This window comes from Rhea pennata, chromosome 9, assembly GCF_028389875.1.
Source record: "Rhea pennata isolate bPtePen1 chromosome 9, bPtePen1.pri, whole genome shotgun sequence".
Lineage (NCBI taxonomy): Eukaryota > Metazoa > Chordata > Aves > Rheiformes > Rheidae > Rhea > Rhea pennata.
In genome coordinates this window covers 27,136,876-27,155,529 of record NC_084671.1, presented here as the reverse complement: position 1 = coordinate 27,155,529, position 18,654 = coordinate 27,136,876, and the positions used below count along the sequence as shown (strand labels likewise).

The 18,654-nt window shown below is 45.5% G+C and overlaps 1 protein-coding gene across 3 annotated transcripts in view; it reads right to left on the bottom strand.

Moving 5' to 3' along the window:
* VPS8 (VPS8 subunit of CORVET complex) overlaps positions 1–7,794 on the bottom strand; it is a 93,565-nt gene extending 85,771 nt beyond the window's left edge. For all 3 annotated transcript variants that reach the window (XM_062582256.1, XM_062582257.1, XM_062582259.1), the window contains exons 1-6: positions 7,620–7,794; positions 7,158–7,226; positions 5,225–5,355; positions 3,437–3,530; positions 2,518–2,550; positions 2,151–2,205 (exon numbers count right to left, since the gene is read on the bottom strand). In XM_062582256.1, coding sequence (XP_062438240.1) covers positions 2,151–2,205; positions 2,518–2,550; positions 3,437–3,530; positions 5,225–5,355; positions 7,158–7,226; positions 7,620–7,760 — 523 coding nt within the window. In that variant the 5' untranslated portion in view covers positions 7,761–7,794. The remainder of the gene's footprint in view (positions 1–2,150; positions 2,206–2,517; positions 2,551–3,436; positions 3,531–5,224; positions 5,356–7,157; positions 7,227–7,619) is intronic.
* Positions 7,795–18,654: the final 10,860 nt, after the last annotated feature.

The following is an 18,654-nucleotide window of genomic DNA, read 5'->3' as shown; positions in this document are numbered from 1 at the left end:
TGCTCTAAGCAGGGCCAATGAGATAGCTTACTCAGAGCCTTTTCCTGTTGAGTTTTGAATATCCCAAAGGATGGAGATTCCACAACTTCTCTGGACCCCTGTTCCAATACTTCATCCCCTTCATGGTGAATTTTTTTCCTTAATCTTTAATAAGAATTTCCCATATTGCAACTTGAGTCTACGGCCTCTTATCGTAAGATGACGCACCTTCAAGAGTGTCTGGCTGTCTTCACTCTACCTTCCCATAAAGCAGGAGAAGATAGCAACAAGATCTTCCCTTAGACAACTCCTCTCCAGGCAGAGGAAACAATTCTCTCAGTTTCTCTTCTTATATCATGTGCTTCAGTCCTCAAATCATACTGGAGACCCTCCACAGAGCTCATTCCACAACATCAATGTTTTTTTTTTTTTTTTTTTTTTGCACTGAGGAGCCAAAAACTGGGCATAGTAATTCAGACATGGTCTCACAAGTGCAGAAGAAAGGGGAACGGCCACTTTCAACCTTTTGAATGAGCTCATGATAACATAGCCCAGTACATTGTTGTATGAACAGTATTTTTATCCATTTTTATATATACATTTCAATAGATCAGAAAGCTTTAAAAGCCCCTATTGCAAGTATGCACAGAAGTACTTCAAAGCATTAACATTTATTTTAATAAAAGCCATGGAACTTTCAAATAGGAAGAAGCTGGCATTGTGTCAAGCTTTCTAAAGGCATGAGATCAACTGCATAACTACAGACTATACAATCTAAAAGAGATCATAGCCATAATAATAAATAATAATAATAAATCCAAAACTAACCAAGTATAACAGAGATACTGTCCTGTGCTCTGAAAAACAAAACAAAAGCCAAAGAACACACACACACACCAACAACAAAAACTTACAAAAATGCATCAACTAACATATCATAGCACATTAAGCATCTTGGACATTGAGGCATTCAGTGGTCCATCCTCTTAAGGTGGGCTTGAGGCAGAAAAAAATACTACATAAAGATCATAATGATCTCAAGCACATGTTTCCATTTACATGTTTATGCAGATTCCTGGAGGCCCTTCTGCAGTGGAAGAGGCTAAAACAACATGTGTTTAGTATGACACTTGCAGAGAACAGGCTCTTGTTCAAAAGCTTATAAACTTCTTTAAGTGTCTGCATATAAAGACCTCAACATGAAGTCTTAATTATTGCAAAAATATGTTTCAAAGAGATCTCCACATACTGGACAATTGTTAGAAAAAGCACAAAGATCTACCACTAAAAACCCAGTAAAATCATGATTTGACTGTAGCAGATAAGAAGTTATCTATATTCAGATTTAGCACATCCTGTAAATATTTCAATATGAGATTGAGCAGATTGCATGGAACAGTTTAATACCTAAATCCCCTGGAAAGTGAGGCTTACACTGTCAGTCTTCCCATTCTTCTGCTGTACCCTCTCCCTCTATAACTTTTGCTTTGTTGTATAACTTCAGTCAACTTTGAGACAAAAGTGAAGATAATGAAGTTTCCAAAATAGTTAAGAACTTGTTGCAGCATAGACAAAAGGGACACAAACTAGATGTCCACGGGAATACTTCAAGAGTAGTTTCTTGCCTAGTAGGTTATCCAGATAATCAAACAGGGACAGGACAGAGAGGTGACTGGGGCAATGGAGGGCCAGGGAAAATAAACCTACGACCGAAGTCTGCAGGTAGCCGTGCTTCAGAAGTTCTGCTTCCTAGGAAACACATTTTACTTCAACTAACCTTACAACTATTATGGCAGAGGGAAGAAGAGTGTCAATACTGCACAAGATAGACATATACTGATACTAGTTTCTACTGCGTGAAAACAGAGTAGTTCACATTTGAACACAGAAAATCTCTCTATGTAATTGCCAACAACATACGGATCATTTCAGAAGGGCTAAATTTGGTCACATCAATGTGTCAAATTCCAACAAAGAAGAATTATGCTAATAAGGACAACTGAAATAATTATTTGCACTTAACTTTTTACCAAAATAAAATTACATTTAGTTCAAATAGAATATTTTAAAAAACAATCCTGAAGCTCACTCTTTAGGTTTTTTAGTTCTTTTAGGTTTTTTTTTCCTTTGGTTAGTTTAGGGGGGGTTTTTTAAGCTTTATTTTTACTTACCAAAAATTAGCGCTAATCCATGGGAAGTCCCCACTGCTATCAGATTTGATGCTGCCTTAAAAAGCCATGCAGAAAGATTCAAAGTTTAGAAATATGTCACAAATTCACCATTTAAACTCTCTCAGTACGCTCACTCGAGGTTTAACAGAAATGAAAGACTTAGAAGGTTATAGACATAACCATCTTCACTGCCCCCAGAAGCCAGATTTTTCATGCTGCTTCTCCCACCCTTCATAATTGAAAATTTTTAGCGAGGACAAGAAGGGAGATGCATTTTTCAGCTGTATTAAATTACTGTTTAAACAAATTTAAACATACTTATATGAGGACTACCTATATAATATCTGAATATTGTCTGAATACTTACTATTGCAGTGGGCAAACCAGCATCCACTTTGTCCTAAAAAGACAGGACAAGTTATGAGTAAGAGAGGCAGAGCTCCCAGCTCTATATACGTCCCTAATGATTAGACCTACAATATGCAAGAAAATCAACAAAAGTTGCATTTTAACAGTCCCACAAGGAACTGAAACCACAGAGGGAACCGCTAACTAGATGAAACGAGAAAGTGCACAGAAATGGAGAATTAATAGTAGTCCTCACTGTTCACTGTACATAGCACAGACATTTAACATGCAGCTACTCTCCTCTTCTCCCCTATCAAGCAAACCTCATTAGCTTCCCATTCCAGTGGCTCACCTATACCTCCAACACCACAATTAACAACCTGCTACAGTACACTAACTTTTAGGCTGTGGTCACATAATCATCATAGGAACACTTCACAGATGAGTCATTTCCATTTTATTTTAACAAATATGCCTTGCATACTTTGGAAATCACATGCTTTAGAAATTACCACCTTAACTCTGACCCCAGGCAGTACAACCTACAGACAAGCTCTATTCTATTCTTATTCCATATTAGAGTCACAGACCTAGGCCTGTGCAAGCATGGTCCTCTCTGAGCTCAGAAGGATGGATTTGTTCTATACCTGATGCAGGCATTAGACAAATTTGTTTCCAGCATCTTTAAGTAAGCAGACCAATTGCACAGTTGTTATTTTATATAAATATCGTTCAACTTGGTGGGAAATATTAAACTGCTGCAAGAAGCCAGCTAACACTTGATTCATTGCTGGTTAGAAATTACTAGTAGTAGATTATGTACTAAACACACTAGTATCAACCAGAACTAATAGCAGGGGGAAGGGAGATTACACACACACACCTCCACAAGAACAGATTTTACTGACTGAATGAGATCAGGAGAAAGAGACACTTACTGCTGCAGACACTATTTGGGCAGAAATTCCTTTCAGAAGTGAGAGCCGTATAACTGATCCATGGAGAGAGAGGGAATCAGGGAGTTTCTTCTTTCTAAGGAAAGACGACAAACCAGACACATTACAGCAGAATAGAAGTTTAGAACTTTGTCCAGACCACAGCTAAACCAGAAGGTAAACTCTGCATGCACCCATATAAGCCACACAGCTTCTATTCCTGTGCATGAGGCCCACATGCATAGGGGGCCAAGGGGATGTGAAATTATTAGCAAAGTCTGCTATGCATCAGTGTGCCTGCATAAATTGTTTTAAACTCATTATTTGCGGGGGAAAAGAAAAGGCCGGTCTTTCAAACTATTTGTCAGCTTCAAGCACGCATCTGCAAAGCCTACAGTTTATTTAAAAAGTCTGAAAGCAATAATTCTGTTAATTAATTCATCCTCCAGCAAGTCAGGAAGTTTCAGTCTTCATAGGTGGAAGTCTAAGGAAAATATGCAACTGAACATAGCTCATTAGCAGAACACAGACCACTGGGAAAACTACAGCAATTGCTTAAGAATAACACGGCTGATTTGATACAAAAGGTAAATGCTTCTGTTTATGGGGAAAAAGTCTTTAGAAAGGAACTAGTGTCCAGGGAACAGTTACTTTTTTAAGGAGTATTTGGTAAACTGTAGCACAGACACAGTAGAGGGAAATTTCCAGGAAAACTGCAATTTTGTAGCCAAGTACACAGCACCAGAAAGCCAAAATTGCAGAACTAACAGAGAGAATCATTTGGTTCCTATCTTGAGAGGCACACAAGTATGTGCTTCACATACAGGCTGCAAAAACATGTTGTTCACAGCTTGTATTATGGCTAAGGACCTAAACACTGCAACTAGCTTCACTCAGACATGACAATGTTTTCTGATTTTTCTGGCCCCTCTGTATGAAAGCCTGGAAAACACTCCAATGTCTCCAGGCTACGTTTCATTCAATATAAGCCATCTTATTTGAAAAGAGAAAGGCCAGCGGGTCAGTACACCACCATATGCCAACATACACTGTCACACCTGGAGTGTGTCACATCCTATGCAATTACTCACGACAGAACAATCACAGCTTAAGAGATGTCAAAGGCCACCTACTATTACAGAACATAAGAAGGCCATGGGAAGGCTCTGAGGGTAGGATCGGGTCATAATTTGAATAACTAATGAGATGAGTCAGCAGCACTATGGCTAACTATCACATTCTAGGCTGCTGTTAGATGACAAGATTCAAATTCCATTTACAGGACTAACAGCAATGCATGCATTTTTAAAACACTATCAACTGATTGCAGATTCTGGAAGTCATCAGATATATCTTTAAAAGATTTTCTTAAACCTGACCTGTTTCAGGTTTTAAAGATACCATTAAAAAACAGAAATTTTAATAACTCTTCCCCATAAAATGCACTTATTGCTCAAGCAGGTTAGCTTTCTGTGCAAAAATGAATCCCAGAAATAACATTGTTCTGTCAAGAACAGCTTCACTGGAGTCCTCACAGCAGAATCCCCCTTGAACTCAAGCACTGTGATATAATAGCAGGATACAAAATCCACATGCATGGTGAGAGCATTCCTGCCCAGGTGACAGACAGACTGCAAGCTCAGATAAAAGCTCGGGGAGGAGAGTTTCAACTGTTCTTAGCTTAGGATCGTCCTTCTACCCACTCAAAATAGAAGAATTCTTTTTTAACCTACATAAAGCATCCTCCCTTCAGAAATCATTCAGCCTCCTAGGGTATCAGACTAGTGGTACCTTTTCAGGTGTGTCCGGTCCCCACTGTCAGAACTTGCTACAGAAGATGTATCATAGGAGTGTGTATCTGTGTTATCAACGTTCAGGAGAAAGGGATCCTCCAGAATGAAAGACTCTTCTTCATCATCAGTCTGAAAGAAGAGAATCACCACAGCTTGCTAAGCATTCATATTACACAACACCCTAACTGAAACATTAGCAAAACAGTATTTCAGTAAAACAGAATAATCAAGAAGAGTAGGATAATGAGATATTCTCAAATACAAGAACAGAACTATTTATTATTTTATTGAACTGCTACTGTGGAAATTCACAATAATCATAAAAATACCTTGAAAAGAAAGTTGTTCAATCAATCTTCCTTCACCAGGTATGATCTACTCTTATCATAACTTTAACAGACCTCTGAGGCATTCTCAAGGTCTCCAATTGCCAAGAGAAGACATAGAATTTTTATTATCTACTCTAGCTCTCCACCAAATGATGGCTAAGGATCTAGCACTCCCTCCTGCTGCTTTATATGAGCCCATAGTCTTCAACCACAGAGAAGGCTGCTAACAGAAGGGCCAGCTGAGCTCTTCTCCTGAGCTGTCTTCTTCTGACCATCTCTCTCTCCTTAGACTTTTTGCAGATTTGTCTTTATACTGTTTTTAAATGGTCGCTCTCTCTGCTGTCTTCTGAATTCAGTACCATTCACGTTTTCATTGAGGCTCAGAACCAGAGACTGCAAACGCGATACTTCACCTCACACCAAACGTGCAGAGAATAGAGCAAGTGGACCTCACTTGCCTTACTCAGGGTAGCCCTGTGCACATTAACTGTGTTTTCTTCAGTGCAACAGTGTGCACTTTTGGCTCAGTTAGGTTGTGATCCTCTAAAATCCTTTTCAGGAGATATTTAATCAATCACTTCCATCTTGTATTCACCAAGAAGAATAGCACTAGAGTAAGACTAGAGTAATACACTCTCTGCACTGAACTTCATTTCCTTCTGATTGCCTCTCCAGTTTAAGATTTCTAGTTCTACACCTGTCCTCTAAGGTGGATGACTGCATCTCTCCCCAGTTTGATATCACCCAAATTTGTAAGTTCTCTTTACCTTCATCCAAAGCACCAGAAGGAAGACATAGCCACATACGTTAGCGTTCCACATCCTCTTTTACTTGGGCAGTAAACCACGGATGACTATTACACTAGTTGCTTGACTGTATCTAAATGCTTGGGATGCTTTACACCTCAGCTGTATCTTTAATACAGCTTTTTTTTTTTTTTAAGGAACCATCACCCCGCAAACTCCTTTTCTCTTTATACTGGCTTCCCCAAAAGTCCATCCACCAACTTCCTCAGCTGGTTAAAATCTGGGGGTTTTTTGGGGGGAGTTTGTCTCTACTTCGCTGTCCTCTCTCTTTTCCTTCCTAAGACCATAAACTCACCTAGCTATCATAAAGCAGACATCAAACTGAGTGTAAGCAAGTCTGAAATTCAGTTATCGCCTACAAGATAGTACTAGCAACATCAAACATTGGGACAGTAAATTACTTTTGCCACATATGTGAAAGCAACAACATAAATAGAGCTGCGAACTGTTTAGTTCTCATTTTTCCTGTACCTTAGAAATTACCCAGAGTCCTTTGTATTTATTACTAGCTAAAAATAGCAATGTTGTTTGACAACACCAACCTTTAATACAATGTAGAGTCTTCAGGTGACTACCCAAACCCAAAAGCTGAACTTGCTTAAATTTGATGGAAACCCTTTATGTTTCAGCCATAGATATCTTGATTGAAAAAAAAAATCAGTATTACACGCTGTACAGTAATTATTCCACTGAACATGCACTTTGTCAGCCATTCGCTTCAGGAAATCATGAAGTTACACCACGGCGTTTCTCAGAAAAAACTCAGGAACAGCCAGCAGGGCACACGCTGCCTCACCTCGTTTAAGATGCTTTCCAGCGTTGGCGGGGTATCGACTTGAGGAATGTCGAACTCTTTGTCATCGATCTGGACAACAGAAACCACAGGCTGAGCTCAGGCTGCTCGCTCGCCTTCCAGATTTCAGCTGCCTCCTGCCGGCAGCTCCTGCGGGGCCGCCGCACGCAGCTCAGCCGCACGCAGCCCGCGCTGGGGGCCAACGGCCGCCAACGGCCGCCAACGGCCGCCAACGGCCGCCAACGGCCGCCAACGGCCGCCAACGGCCGCCAACGGCCGCCGCGCCTGCCCGACCCCCGCGGCGCTGAGGGAAGCCGCTCGCCCCGGGGGGGGGGGGGGGGGGAGGGGAGAGGGGGCGGCCGCTGCGGGGCTCCGCCGAAGGGACCGAGCCCCACGGAGGCGGCGCGGCGCCGCTGCGCGCGGCGAGGGGAACGGGACGCGGCCGCGCCGAGGCTCGCGACGCACCAGCTCGCTGCGGGAGTCCAGCTCGCGGTCGAGCTCCGCCGCGCTCAGCCTGGGCGCGGGCGGTTCCGAGCACGATGACCTGCCCAGTTCGGCCTCCGCCCCCGCGGGGCAGGCGGCTTGTTCCGCCGCCGCCGCCTCCATCGCCGGACTGGGGAGCGCGGCGGGCAGAGCAGGCCGGCACCGCCGGGACTCGAACCGGTGTCCGGAGACGCCCCCCGCCCCCTGCGCAGGCGCAGCCGGGCGGCGCCGCCGCCGCGCCCTTAAAGGGGCCGCGCGGCGCCGCCGCCACTACGGCGCCCCCTGCTGCCGCGGCGCGGGGCCGCGGCTGCACGGAGCCCGGCGGCTGCTGCGCTGCGCAGAGCCGGCCGGTAACAGCCCTGGCCGGCCTAGCTGTCCCAGCCAAGAGAAACCGGGCTTCGCTACCAGTCCCACGGTCTTGGGTCCCGGGCTTTGCTGTGCTCAGAGCCAGCTCGCAGCTGTGCATCAGGAAATCCAAGAAAAAGTAGTACCTGGAGTCAGAAGTTCCCCCTAAGTCTCCCATGTGACAGGAAGCTCCGCCTGAACATCAGGAGGAATTTCTTCACTGAGAGTGACAGAGCACTGGAGCAGGTCGCCCAGAGAGGTTGTGGAGTCTCCTTCTCTGGAGATCTTCAAGGCCCGCCTGGATGCAACCCTGTCTAACATGCTCTAGGTGATCATGCTGGAGCAGGGAGTTGGACTAGATGATCTCCAGAGGTCCCTCCCAACCTCAACTGTTCTGTGATTTTAAGTTGGGTGAGACAACAACCAGTAGGAATATGTGGCTAATTTTAAATGAGGTTAATCTGGGGGAAGCCCGCCTTAATATAATTTTTTTAAGCAACCTGGAAAATATGAGCAGTATTTGCAGCTAATTCTGTACTGCAGTTATTCAAGTCAGAAAAAAAACATGGGGGATTTCCAAGAGCCCTCACTAAGCTAGGAGGCAAGGAGACAATACTGAGAAATGTAAAATAATGCACACGAGAAGGAATTAGATATTTTAGCTCGACTGTGTCAAACACCCAAGCTATCCTGGTCTCTTGACTATTTCAGCCAGCCTACCAGTTTGGGTAGCAGACAAAGAGGGTCCCACACCCCTGCCTGCCTTACTTGTTTGACCAAAAGCGAAACAGAAAGGCCAAGAGAAAGCACAGTAGCTTATCTTTCATCTAGCAGAGCAGGATAGCATGTGCTACCCTTCCTCTTTCCAAGAGGACAGAGGTTTTGAAGAACACAAACACCCTCTCCAGTTTTTCTCTTTATAGGTAGGCTCTGTGGCCCGGTGGACACTAACCAGACTTGCGAGTCACTCAGGTGGAAGGACAGAATTCTTGCAAGGAATTAACCCCCTGCAGAAACGTGCTGGCACTGGGGAGCTGAGCCTTTCCTCTGGCACGCTCCCCCACAATAGTTAGGGATTCAGTGCCTGACTACTGCCACGTGCTCTCCTCCACGTCCCAAAGCCTTCTTTTCCGCTGCCAGCTGTTCCAGGATGGTTTTCTGCAGCAATGGTGCATTTACTCCTCTTACAACAGCAACTAAGTCTCCTCCCTGAAAGTTATGAAATGTGAGTCGGTCACTAAGTTCTCAGGTGGGACTCTCAAAATCACCATATCACTGCCTATAACATTATCTATTGTATGCAGAGCAAAAGACCCGATGTCTGCCTCGAGTTCCCTGTGGGAAGCTCTCCCAAGGCACTGCAGTCCTGTCCACCTGGCCAGGGCCTCGGGCGTCAGGCCCTCCCCCTGGACAGGGCTCCTCTTCTCCAGAAGAAAAGGAGAGCTCTGGAGCAACCTTCTTTGCTGTTCCTGATCAGGCTGCAGAAGCAGCAAAATCAGCTTGTGACCAGAGTGAGCTCCTCCAGTAGCAGGAGGCTGAACCTGAAGACTCTGCAGGACAACACATATGCCCACATGGTGTGAACACGACTCACGTGGACTCATCAGTCACAAGATCCTGTGAACATCTATGTGTCCCAGTATTGCAGGGATCCCCGTGTGCAAGTCACAGATTTTTACAACTAAGACACCATCTCAGGGAGGGAAAAGGCCCGAGAAATAGAGCCACCCATCACAGGCTACACGAACCTCCCCACAGACAAAAAAAACCCCACAACCTGTCAAGCTACCAAAAAAGCCCCAAACCAATCTGACAACCTCTAGCTAGAGAAAGTCTTCCTGGAGCTTTGTTCTTTTGCCTGCTTTTCATCCTCCTGTGCAATTACTTTAAATTGTTTTACTTCATCCATATGGTGCATCTTCATTCTGTCTTGTTTAGTCATTTATTAACAAAGCAAAGTTATATAAGAAAGCAAAAATTATTGTTGCTTGGGGACAAGGCAGTAGGTACTTAGAGATAAAGCCTGGCTGCACATTCTTACACATGCAGCATCTGACCACCAGTAGATAGTAGCGGATACAAATCCGGAGCAAACAATTGGTGAAAACATGAAAAGAGCATCTAAGAGGACAATTGTCAAGCTTATTGCTAAGCAACTATTGTAATAGCATTTCCACTCACTGTGTAAAACAGAAAGACAGGTTCGCATTTTCCTCTGTATTCTTCCAGAGCATCAATAGAATCAACTTCAGCCTAAAAGGAATGCAAGATTAAAAAGAAAAAAAAGGTTTCTAGAAAAACATTTCTGCTGCAGAGAAATACATGTACATGTGAAATGGCATTAAGAAATACCAGATGTAGTTGGCTTTGTTCACCTGAAGGTTTGGAAAGGGCTTCTAACTTTTTAATTATATGTCACCATTAGTAACATTAAAGTGTTAAGACCATAACATGCATAAGCTTGGCCCCAGATGTAGGTAGCTGCTGTGGGCAGCAGATCTGCCACAAGAAGAGCTGCAGACTTCTGACCTGGATCAGACCTCCATCCTGGAGGAACAACACTTGGTTTGACTTGTGCTGCTGAGAAACGTGTGTGTGTGTGTGTGTGTGTGTGTGTGTGTGTGTGAGAGAGAGAGAGAAATATATATTATATATACACACACCCCTATTGTACATATACATTGCCTGTATTCTTCCTCCTTAACCAACTAGAGTTGAGCAATGTCACTGCAAAATATGTCTTGCACCTGTGCAGCCAAATCCCTAAAAGTCTGATTTAAATTACGCTGAAACACTTTGAAGGCTGAGGGAGGGTTGTGGACAGGCAGAGCCATCTCAGCACACTGCTGGCATGCCCGTGTTTGGATAACAGAAGTCCAGCAGTGGCCTCAGGACCGCCAACAGCCCCACTGGCCCTTGAGAACAAGTTTTGCCTCCTCGTTGCATCCACCCTTGCAAGCCTTGGCTCTGCCAGAAGGACTGTGAGTCAGGCCAGTCAGCTGGGAGACGCTGCAGCCACAGTTGGGTTAAGCACATGTCCTAGCAGCCACTTTTCCACAGCCCCAACAAGAGCGCTACGCTGTTGCAACCAATGCTATTGCTACTGCCTAAGTGGGAGGCCAGGGGAGCCTGTTGTTCTCCCCTGCCAAGACATGGAGAGCGACAGGCACAAGTCACCCAACTTCTACTACAGCTCCCTCCTGAGCTGACAGATGACCTCAAAGACAAAAGGCACGTGTAGCAGGGGAGTCTTCCCTCCTTCTCAGTCACCAAGACAGAACTAGCATCTGGCCACACACAGGGCATGCTGTACACAGGACAGTGCAAGATACCAGGTGGCACGTGGAGGGTTACAGGAGCCCCAGGTCACTTGCTTGATCTTGCTGATTTACAGGCTCACCAGGTAACCAGTCCGCATCTCTTCTACTCGACGAACTGGTAGAGCACAGATACGCTATCACTGCTCATTAACCAGACCTCATTTTCAAGAACTGATACCTTTTCTGACAGACTTGTCAGAACCTCACTTGGAACCTCACTGCCCACAGCTCGCGTAGTAATTGCCCTCTGAGTGCTGGCATTCAGCCTATTAATCCACTTTAGGCAGAGTCACAGCATGACTGAGGCAGGAAGGGACCTCTGAAGGCTCTAGTCCAAGCCCCTGCCCAAGCAGGGCTAACCTGTTACAGGAGATTGTTGGAGGCTGGATACAACTCAGTTTTGAGTATCTCTAAGAATAACTATTCTACAGGATCTCTGGGAACCTCCTTCAGTTTTGACCATTCTCTTGGTGAACGCTTTTCCCATTGTACCCACCTGGAATTTCCCTTGCTGCCTGCTCTTCTTTTGCTGTGTGCTACTGAGAAGAGTCTGGCTCTGCCTTGTCTCTAACCCCCCACCAGGCAGTTGAAGACAGTAGTTCGATCTGTCCCTTCATCTTCTCTTCCCCAGCTAAACAAACTCACCTCCTTCTGCCTTTCAGACAGAGAAGACAAATGTGTGCTGCTGGTCCTGGCCAGTGCAAGTGGCCGAGGTAGTTTGCTGCATGTTGAGAAACAAATACCTTGAAAAGTTTATTGTGCCCTTAAACACACCATCTACCAACAAACTTGTCAGCTTGCCAAAGAACAAGAGCCAGCTGGTGGCAGGGTTAGAGCAAGACTTGGCCTGAAAATTCTCACTGATACGAGCTCTGTCTTACTCCAGTAACTAACTGCCTGCATTCAGCATGCTTACTCACGGAAACTAGAAGTCCCCCTGGTTTGTTACCATTTTGGTTCAATGTTGTACACATAAATGACTTCAACCTTTAGTTATCTGCTGATTTCATGGGACTGGATATTTGAAGCAGCGCCGCATTTCATCTTACCACTGCAAAATGCAGGAGGTCAGTGCCAACTTCATTCCTTATTTTTCGGAAAAGATCCACTACTGTTTTGCACGGACCACACCAGGCTTGAAATGCATCAACAACTACAAACAGAAAAATTGATCAGTCTACATTTTATATACCAATAGGTTGGTTTGTGCACTTTTCCAATTTGCAACATCACCATTTGGAAGGGCACTGCCAAAAGCTGTTAGCGCAATAAAAAGGATCTTGAAAACCTTTAAGCATCGAGATGCCTCTCTCCAGAGACTCAGTACTGCACCACCCTTCTGGGAATAAGGTTTTCCTAACGTCCAACCTGAACCTCTCAAGCTGCAACCTGTGGCTGTTGCCGCATAGGTCTATTTGAAATATGGCATGGTTCCTGCCGAACACCTAAAAGTGCTACAGATTCAACGCTGAAATAGAAACTGTCACACTCTTGCAAGGTTTCTGTCACCAGATCACAGAGGGTGAAATCACATTGCACGTAAGATAATAATTAAGTTATGGAAGAGTCTTTAGAAGAAGCATTTACATTGCTGTGACCTTGAGAATATCAGATCTTCTAGGGAAAACTGCTGCACAGAGGAAGAGCGCTTGAGGCCTGCCTAATCACCCCTCCATCCTGGAGATCAGGGCTCTTCCCTTCACTTGGGACAGCCCTGCCCTGAGCAGGTGGCTGGACTAGAGTCTCCAGAGGTCCCTCCACCAGCACTGCTGTGACCGTGTAATAACTGCTCCACGTAAGCCAGAAGACAGTGGGACCTCCAGCTAGTCTCTCCTCTATCAGGATGTTTCCTATTTCCATTCAGGGCAATGGAAGTGGAAGGACCAGCTGAACCTCCTTATCTGCAGTAACCAACTCCTAACAGCACTGGAGTCCTCTTAACATTGAACAAAAGCAATCTTACACATTGGCCTAGCCCTTACCAATGAGTCCTTTGAGACACAGCATTTCTTCCCAGAGCTCCTGGTTATTGATGTTAATCTGTGTGAAAATTTAAAAACACAGTAAGAGCAACAGTGAGTCACCAGGTTAGCTGGTTTCTGTAGGGCAATGCGCATTGAGGTGAATTCAGGGAGCCCCCAATAGCAAGCTCTCCCTCCTTCCCTCCCTCCCACATGCTCTTACTCCTAGCAAATGCCAGCTCTCTCACAGAGACCCATCGGCGAGGCAGCTAACTTTGAAGAAAACTAGCAGATTAGAGACTTGTTTAGGCTCACCAGAGCCTAGAGAAGGCATATGGGAAGAGCAAGCCTTCCCCCTTTTAGTAGCTGCGACTGCTTGGACAGCCCAGCTGCTTGGGGATCCCAGCCCCAGTTTGCAGAGGGACAAGTGATTGAGGGACCCCAAGATCCCTACCTTAGCATCACTGCTATAGAAGAGAGACAACTTTCCTGCTGTAACTTGAAGCCTGTGATCTGTGAGAGGTGCTTTTACACAGGCTGGCAGTCAGTAGGAGCTGCTGGCAGATGGCTGCTGGATCACCGTGCACGAATTGCGGACTTGGAGGACACACACACCCCTGCTAGGCCACAGCACAGCGTTGCTTCCAAGGGCTTCCTCCCATCAGAGGGAGCTTTGTGCTCAAAAGCAGCAGTGAGAAGGTGGTCATTCGGCACTTCTTGGTCTTAGTAGAGAAAAGATGGCCTGCTAGCTGAAGTTAAGCCTTGGACATATCACCTAACAAGCAACTAGTGAAATGCCCACCTTTCCAGGCCACACACTCCCATTGCCCCCATCTGGTCCTGGATTATTGAGGGTTCCTCTGTGAGCTGATCTCACTATCCAGAGGAAAAATATCCCATTAAAAAAAGAGTATTTTTTCCCCAATATAAGCAAGTTTTTAAAAAGATTGATGAGTGCCAGAGCAAAAGAGAGGCCAAGGCAGAGCCAGGTAGAAGGGGAACAGGGTGGGGTCACGCAGTAAGACCCTTTCACAGCAACCAATGGGCTCAGCTAGGTCTGCGGGGCTTAGGGGACGAGCTGACCTGAAAGCAGAGCAGCATGAACCGGCACAGTAGAGAGTTCACCAGACACCAGCAAGGAAACACAGCACTGAATGGCAGAATCGACGGCACAACTGAAGGAGAAGGTACACTGACACAACATCTGAGTTTATCATACCAGTCTTAATCTCAGCTTCAAGACACAGCTCTGTTCTTTTTAGCTCTCCTGAATTGCGAGAGAGAGGCTGGAGTTGGATGATTACTTGAGGCTGCAGCTGCTAAAGCTGCATTATCAAATTAATAATATTGCTTCATTGTTGCTATGCTGATACTGAGATAGAAGTTGTGGTTGTAGCTCTAAAAATGACTCGATTCTTGCTCTGCTTGCAGGCCTGCATGCTCTAGGAGACTCCAGGATGACTCCAGGCACCCTCACTGTTTCTCTTCCTGGTCTGGAGCATGAGCTGAACTCCGGCATCCCACATGCTGCTTCAATGTGCTTGCAGTAGCATGACTCCTCCGTTCCTTGCTCCTTCTTGGACCTAAGCCTCATCAAATTTATAAGCCACGTGATTCTCCATCAACAGTTTCCCACTGTGCCTCCACACAAGCCACACTGCTTTGTTGAGGTGTTTGAGCCTTAATGCAATAAACAACTAGAAAACACATGACTTTGACTGTCAGTATCTGGTCACTAGAGGGTGGTCTGAGCACAGCACGTTCTTACCTGAATTTGAAGCCAGTGGCAACTTAAGGATTCCCAAAACATAGCAAACAGAGACAAAGATCTAGGTTGGAAGGGATCTCTGAAGCCTCCAAACCCCTGCTCAAAGCTCAGCGTTACATCAAGTTGTTCAGGGCATTGTCAAAGATGTCCCAGACAATTCCTTATGCTGGGCTAAATACTATTTTATCCTTCAGTTCAAATACAGTTACCAGAAATGAAAAAAATCTTTGGTCCCTTCCCCAGCTTACAGCACTTACTCCTCAGCATGCACTTAGAAAACCAAAATTAACAAAAGGCTTCTCAAAAAATTTAAGCTCCATTTAGTTCATCCTGAATAATGAAGATTTTTAATAGTTTTCTCAGTTGATATCATTAATCCTAACTACATTTAGTCCACACTGGAAGACAGCAAGGCGCAATAAGGCTAGCTATTATTCAATAGCTATTAACACCAACATGCATTAAGGACTGCTAAAACTGCAAAGTCAAGACTTCTCAAGATTGGAAATTCCAGTGCAAACCTAATGGTCTCTCTCACAGATCCTCTTTCAGAGATGTCACTGGAGATCACACAGAACTATTTCTCCAGGACCCTGCCTCATTCAAAGATCAGGGAGTTGTTCAAACACCTCCAACTGCTTTTCTGTTCAGCATATAACCCCAAGCTTTTTTTTTTTTTTTTTTTTTTTCCTAAGAGAACATCTGCAGAATTAAAAAAATTATTTCAGGTGTTCCTGGTGCTAAGGCCATCCTAGGAGTGTTTCACAGAAGGTTAATGAGTTCCAACTGATTTATGATGATGATAATTTGTGATAATGAGTTCAGCTGTGAGTCCAGTTGATGGACTCAGAAAGCAATGCCAGCTCCATTCAAAGTGCATTGCTAATTCAGATGTCCAGAGGCAGCTGAGAGACCTGGCTTTTCTCTAACATTCCTCGAACTTTTCTGGGACATCACTTCACCTTCTACACAAGGCTAGGCTTCCATCTGCACCTGTGAACGGTCACCTTTTTGCAGATCTAGACCCTGCTCTCCCACATTGGGTGCACCAAGTTGCCAAAGGTACAAATTCTGCTTAAATTAACTTTCCCATCAAAGAGGGACAGAGTGGAACGCGCAGCAGCACAAAGGCATTTCTACCTTAACAAAGCAACAATCTTTCTCTTCTTACACAAGCTTTCATTGTTGCCACTCCATGCTTTCCAGTTTTTGCAGTGAACAACCAGGGTTATAGAATCAAGAATGGCTTTCAGTATTTTTCTCTCAAGCCTGAATGTGTTTCAAAATTTGATGCAGACTTTTGAGATCCACTTCGGCTTTTTTCCTTCTGCTTATTGACTCTACCTGTTAAGCACTCGCATCTCATTTTCAATTTAACTTCAATTTTTTTTTGCTTCCTAAACTGCCCTCAGAAATCTTTTCCTTATGCACATAGTTATAAAGCATCCAGTCACCTCTACGATCTAAATAGAAGAAAATTCCTCTGTACATCCCTGGGAAGTAGGTTTTCCAGCCTTTGAATTGCTCTTGTATCTCAAGCTTTCTCCAGCTTCCCAGTGATCTGTAAGTATTTGACTAGCCAGATATGTTTCATGACAGTTGCCAGATATTCAGGAGCAAGCCCCCAGCTGCCTACTTCTAAATGTGCACAAGTCTCTTGTGAAACATGGGTGCATTTTGATTTCTGAAAGCAGCCAGACCCCAGGACACCACCAGCACATAGCACCTCTGAGATCAGCCCGCAGCCTAGAAGCAAACTCTGCTCCTCAATTCTGGCTGGGGCGAAGCATTGCTGATGGGGACAGGTCCCCATCACCACTTGCCAGGTCCTCCCACCTGCCTTCAGGAATGCTTCTCCAGCTCTGGGACCTCTCAGCAGAGCTTTACCAGCAGCATCTGGGATACCCCAGGACTGAGAGTTTTATTCTTCGCACTTACAGTAAGTTTAAAAGATGCTTTGAAAGGTGTTTCTACCACGGCTGGTTCCTACTGACCTGAAGCACCACCTCCTTTCTCTTTGCAGCCATTCTTCCGCAGCAACAAGGCTCCTTTGAGCAGCAGCCCCAAACACGGCAATCCTCTTCCACCTACGCGAATCCAACCGTGGGCCGACCTGCACCACGGAGAGAGCTTTTTCACCCGTCTTTCCTCCTCCACCCGGCACCCACCGCCCTGAGCGGCACCCCCGCGCCTCGGAGGGTGCAGGGGTGGCTCAGCGGGACCCGAGGCCCAGCCGCGGCCCTGCTCAGGCCTTTTTACCGGGTGACTCCGAGGAGCCGGGGGTCCGGCAGCACCTGCGCGGCGCCGGCAGCCCCAGCGCGGCCCTGGCAACGGCGGGGCGGAGCGGAGCAGAGCGGCTGCCAGCCCGCCCCGCTCGCCCTCCCCGGGGCCGCGGCGCGCGGGAGCCCTGCGCAGGGTCGCTGCCGGCGCCTCCAGGGGAAGCGGCAGGAGGGGGCCCAGCTCCATCACCCAGCTTTACACTGAATTTGCCAGCATTTACCTGCCTGCCCAGATCCTTTCTTTGGCTCGCGTATGAGCTCCCTGGCATCTCCAGCTAAGCGATCTGGCTTGAGCTGCTGCGCTTGCTCTCGGCTTCTGCAGGGAGTTCTCAACTACGGGAAAAGCACATGCTCCCGATCCGTCCTTTCGGCTGCACGCTTTGGCTTTCACCTTCCTCTTCTCTACTTACTTCACCAATGTGGAATCAGGGGAGCTTACACTAAAAACACTGTATTCAAAGAAACATCTTTAATTCAAAAGCTAAAACGTTCAGTGTTTTGTTAAAATAAGCCATCAGTGAAGTCCTGACAATTTTAACCAAAACTCCAGTTCTGCACGTTTACACCATCACGTGCTTACACGTTCCAGGATTACAAAAAACAGTGCTGTTAATAATCCCATTTTCTATGTCTTTCTTCAAGCACTATCTCATGCACTTTGACTATCCCGCCAAATATCCGTCACGGCTTCAGCAGTTTCATGGAGACACAGCACCTAGTACGTGGCTGAAGCTTTCGGCTCAGCACTGGAACTTCTACAGGCTGAAAGGGGCCATAAATATCCAAGAAACAAATGCCTAAGAAGCTAAGTATAGTGGATGTTTCCTTAAGAACACAGTGACACAAGATGCTTTGAGCAGGCCACTTAGCTTCTTTGTCTACGACATGGATCTGCGACTGGAACAGCAGCTAAATCGTACTTTGAGTGAGAAACCTCACCGAATATAGAGAGGACAGAGAAACCAGTGCACCAGCAGCCTGATAACTAGCATGCCAAACTGATCTCTCTTTGACATGCGCAACATTTGAAAGAAAGGCTAACATTACTGAACCCTCCGATTAAAGAGTGGAATATTTATCAAAATCTTTTAGGATTGGTTTGCATAGAGAAATGGTGCAAAAACAGAAGAACTCCTGATGATCCTGTATCATGCCTAGACAAGTCATACTTGCTTTTGTTCTGAAGGCAACCCTGTAATTCACAGGATACCTCCACCAAGCAAAGCTTATGAAGATTTGCTCAGCCAGCAAACAAGTTTGTTTCCACCGTAGATCTCAGACTACAAACTGTCAGTCTGTACAGAAGATGGCACAAAAAAATTCTCCATGAAGTTCAGTAAAATC